General features: G+C 38.9%; 1 protein-coding gene across 1 annotated transcript; it reads right to left on the bottom strand.

The window, feature by feature from the left end:
* Positions 1-2,856: 2,856 nt before the first annotated feature.
* On the bottom strand, positions 2,857-3,855 carry LOC149639893 (uncharacterized). Its single transcript, XM_089850834.1, has one exon. The coding sequence runs from the start codon at positions 3,853-3,855 to the stop codon at positions 2,857-2,859; it is 999 nt and encodes a 332-aa protein (XP_089706960.1).
* Between the last annotated feature and the right edge of the window lie 1,412 nt (positions 3,856-5,267).

Raw genomic sequence — 5,267 nt, 5'->3', positions numbered from 1 at the left:
AGGGACCTCAGTCTGTCTTCTCGCCTAAAGGCTTTCAGCACATACGAGATCTTTGAAGTCCGGGCTTGAACATCCTCCAGGAGGGTTATGTCCCGAACACGATAGGGGTTCCATAGGCAAGAGGCTGATTCCAGTAATATTCGAATAAAGGTCGTGTAGATTGAGGTCAAAGTAGTTAGGGACTGGCCAGAAATGTTATGTTTAATTACGGCCAAGAGGCAATTCGCACAGGTCACCGTGCGAGAGACATGGGAGTGTTGGTCAAGGTTAGCCGTTATAATTGTACCCAAGTCGCTTTGTTCGGTAACACGTCTGATGTTTTCATTTCATATACAGAGAAAAGAAATTATTATGTTTCTGAGAGGAGCTTCCCAATTTTGTTGTTGTTTTGAAAAATATCGCAATGTACGGTGCTTGATAGATATAGGAGGCAATGAATAAAATATATCACAATGCATGGGCCTTGATAGATATAGGAGGCAATGATAATCTCTCTCTTTGCACGAGAGGTTTATCTTTAATATTTAAATAAATATAATTATTTTTAATTATTTTAATCTTCAATAATTAACATTAATAATAGTTAAATCGTTTAAAATAAAGTTATACCTATTATCTTCTCAAACTTTGCTAATATTGACGTTTAAATTGAAGCGTACCCGCTTACCCGATTCTTTTAAAATTTTGGTATATATATGGAAATCGTTTCCCTTATAATAGTAAGGAAAAAGCGCAATTGCGAAAATCTTTGGTGGCCGATCCCACCTTAGGGAGGCTAGACGTTTCTCGTAACCCTAGCTGATCGCCGCGTATATCCTAAAACTAAACGATGATAATGGAGTAGAAGCCAATGATACAGATTGGTGTCTATGTGGAATAGACGGAAGACCAGTGGATGGTGGTGTTAGAAGCCAGTGCAAGTGCAGATTGGTGTCAATGTGGGATTAACAAAGAACAGAAGATGGTGGTGGTTTGAAGCCAGTATGTACAGACTGGTGTCCAGATCGAATGGACTAAGACCAGAAGATGGTGGTGATTAGAAGCCAGTAATAACAGACTGGTGTCCGTGTGGGATGGACAAAGACCAGAAGATGGTGGTGTGAGAAATCAAGTAGAGGAGCCATTTCCGTGACTGTGAAAGCAGTTCGGAAATGGCGAACACGATTGCTCCGATACGCAAACTGCGAACGCGGTCACGTGGGTGTAACAACGGACACACAGACACGGCCGTTACAGAACCTCTCCTGGACTTACGTCACACGGAGAGGTAAAAAGAAAATAAATATAAAAATAAATATAACAAGTTGGGAAAACCATTTTACATACAAAAATCAAATACTCACAAAAAGAAGTGGCAAAAACCTGCTGGCTCTTTACAACCACTTAATTTGACTTAATATCCAATTTCCAACAACAATAATATAACGGTAGTTTAATTGACAACCTACTAGCATCAAAATTCTCATTAAAAATGGCTCCCGCGGATAAAAAAGGGCAATTTTCAACTAGGTGGGCGTTATCTCGTTAGATTTGAAAAATATCATTTGTCTTTTTTACCAATGCCTAACCGTTTGGATTTTTTTAAAACAATCTTAGCACCAAAAAATATTTTTTGAAACAAAATAAATGTTTTATATTCGTATTAAGAATAAAACAAGAGGATAAAAAAGGTCTGTCCTCTCGTAATTTTTTAAGCTTTTATCATGATTACTCTATACAACAGTAACAAGGAGTATAAACCCATTAATGGAAGCAGTATTTTTTTCCCGAAACAATCTCGCTTATATTTATCCTCTCTAGACTTCGCTAAAAACGTATTACTCCTACGTAAAATATTAATAGACAGGCAAGGATTCATACCATTAAAGAAGGAGCGCAATATTATCCATATTTTTACCTCTCCGTGGGACGTAGTCCAGGAGAGGTTCTGTAACGGCCGTGTGTGTGTGTGTGGGGGGGGGTGTATTTGTGTGTGGCTTCTTATAATCAGTAATTTGGCAAATTTTTTACTCTTGGATATGATTATAGGATGTTTTTCTACGTATGATAATGACGATTCTACTAATCGACCCCCCACGCACAAGATGTCATCATCATTCAATTTTGGACTTAGGGTGGCTATTTTGGAATGGGGATGGATGGTTTCGCCTTTCTTTAGTTTTCTAATCTCTACTCCATAATCTTCGAGTATAGATCTGATCCATAGCGATTCCATCTGTTGCATTTCTTCTGCTCTAATTGGTCCTACCTTCGTGTTTAAGCCAGTTATATCTAAACCTGTCTTAAGGAATATGAATCTAAACAGGTACGCCGTTATACGCAATACTTCATTTAGATGGAAGAATTTTGAGAGATCAATTAAGTTTTGCAATCCTAATCTTTTTGTAATAATAACGGCAAAGTTTAACTTCGTTCTTTCACCAACTAAGGTATCCAAATCTCTCTCGGATGGTTTAACTTCATTGGGCCAGGTAGATTTGGGATTCTGAAGTCAAGTGGGACCTTCTAACCATGTACTTTCTTTTTGTGGTAGATTTCCCGCGGGCACTGCCCTAGTTGGCCAGTCTGCCGGGTTGTCCTTACCGGGGCAGTGGAACCAACTTCTTTTATCCGTCAATTTCTGAACACGAAGGGTTTCCATTGATTTGTGTTCCCCGTCAGCCACGCGGGTGCCATCATAGAATCGGTGCAGTATACCGTTAGCTTGTCTGGAAAAACCTGTTTTACGTTGTTTGTCAATCTTGCTCCCAAAAAGCCACCCATGGTTAGGTCATTTTTAAGGGGGGCTACGCGCGATTTGTCCGCCACTAAATACACACCTACCCTTTTAGTTATCGTAACGAATCTAATGTAAACTCAGGTTGCGTATGCTTTCAAGCTAGAGTCACAGAAGCAGTGTAATTCAAACTCCGCGATCTCCTTATTGGTTTTAAAGAAAAGGTGTCTTTCGAATTTGGTTTCATCAATGAGCGGCAGTTCTTCTACCCAAGTTTCAAAATCCACTTTGGTTTCCTTGGGAAGCTCCACGTCCCAATTTTGCTTCAATTCCCATAGCATTTGTAACAGCATCTTTGCTCTATTTCTATACAGGGAGAGTGGGCCTAGCGGGTCCAATATTTGAGCGATAAAACTAAGGAATTGCCTTTTGGTTATTTTCATATTTTGGTTAGAAAAGTGGAAGGTGGAGTTGTCGGTGTCGGGGTTCCATTTTATTCCTGACACCTTGTTCTCAATGGTTTCGTTGTTTTGCTCAAACAATTTTGGTTCCTTCTTACGGTCGTGCTTGGTCCATATCTCTCTTAATTCTAGGGAATTCGTTCCCCATTTTCTAAGTCTCATAGCCGCATCATTTTTTAATTTCGCGGCCTCTACTGATACGGTGTACCACCTTTCTACGAATTCTACTGAGGTGATAAGGTCATCAACATAAATGTCGTTTAACACATTTTTCAGGAGCTCGGAGATATACTTGTTCTGCATAATATGGTGTTTAATAGTGCAGCTTAGCTGAAAGGAGCTTGACGTTATCCCAAAGGGAACGCGAGTCATTCGCAGTATAATGTAATGACCCTCGTTTAATTTTCCTTCCTCTTCAGCGAACCAAATAAATCTGACTGAATCTTTGTCTGGGTTATCCAATGCAATTTGCAAAAAGGCTTTATCTATATCGGCAACTATGGCCACTCTATTGCATCGGAATCTTAATAGAAGTAATAGTAAATTTGGGTTTAAATTGGGGCCGGAAAGAAGACAATCGTTTAAGGAGGGCTTCCCATACGCAAGCGATGACCCATCTAATACAACGCAGAGTTTGGTGGTTTTTACATTCTCCCTTATCACCCCTTGGTGTGGCATGTAATAAGTGCCAGGTTTGGATAAATTTACTTGTTCCTTTGGGACTACCTCTGCTATACCTAGCTCCAACTGTTCATCTATAACTGCCTTGTATTTTTGGTAATATTTGGGATCTTTGATGAACCTTTTCTCTAAAGGCTCGTTTACATGTGCGCGAGAAATGGAAAAAGTAGAAGCGTAAAGCTGAGAGATGAGGCGTATTGGGGTTTGAGTTCCCTAGGCGTACCGTTTAAAAACAAGCGAGAACTTTTCAAGTCACGCTTGTTGCTCATAGATGAAGCGGGTGTCCCGAATAAGCTCCGATCTGCTGTGGTAGATTTTTCAGCTCATGTTTGCTTGTCGCAAAGAGTCACGTGATTTTCCAAGCCAATAATATCCAAGGACCGAATATCGTTTGATATTTTTGCGTTTGTTTATCTCGCGAAATAGGCATAGGCACCACCATTGAGAATGTCTTTAAAAGAACAAGATAAGATTTTTGAATTACGTGTAATCACATTGCCTCATCCTTTCAAGCTCGACAATTAAATCAAAATTATTCTCAAGCTCAAGTAGAGTAAATATACGCACCTTGACAAATTATGTCAAGTAACGTTCCAAAAGGCGAAAATAGCCTTCTTTGTTTCTATTTCTCCATATAGAATGTACCCAACAACGACCTTCTATCTAATTTTCTGTTGTTTTTTTTGTTTTAAATGTCGAATGTTTTTCAAAAGCAATAGTTGTTTTTAAGCAGAAGTAAACTAACGACAGTCGACGCCATTTTAGTTGTTTACTTCCGACTGAAAGACAACTCTGCAATTTCGGCTCATGCTACCGCCCAGCTCGTATGTAAACGAAGGAGCGGGTGGAGCAGCGGGAAAAAACGCTTTTGGCAGACGCGATTTTTTTAGGCGCGAGAAAAAGATTCGACTTTTAACTTCTACTCTCCGCTTTCAGGTTAATTCTCGCTCAAATGTAAACGAGCCTTTAGTGTTCATACCGGACTGATATTAAAACGACCATTTTTAGGCTAACCCTTACTCTGATACCCCAAGAGATGCACAACAGGCGAAAATTTCCCGAACAGGATTTGAAAAATACATCATAATCATTTAACCATATATAGGCTGTAACTAAAAAACTGCTTGCTCCTCTCATATGATAGAGAAACCATTTGGAAGACCCCCCAAGTACAATAAATACTTCAAACCCCAGGCATGACTTTTAATTTTTTCCTAATGAGTGTGTAAATTTGTTCGAATAATCGTATAAATTGACGAATATTTCAAATTGAAACTAAGTTCTAAAAGCCAAAACATCAATTAATAAAAAACTTCAAAATAAATGAAAAACTTTATGCGTTTTTAACTAAAGTCTAAAATTTGACAAATTTAAAAGAGGCATAAGCCGTGTTAAATTCTCGTATTGTA

This window comes from Phalangium opilio, unplaced genomic scaffold, assembly GCF_054372755.1.
Source record: "Phalangium opilio isolate 3A_F unplaced genomic scaffold, DU_Popi_V2 ptg000094l_1, whole genome shotgun sequence".
In the NCBI taxonomy this organism is placed as follows: domain Eukaryota; kingdom Metazoa; phylum Arthropoda; class Arachnida; order Opiliones; family Phalangiidae; genus Phalangium; species Phalangium opilio.
Note: the sequence above shows the minus strand (reverse complement) of the source record. Positions and strands in the feature narration are given on the sequence as shown.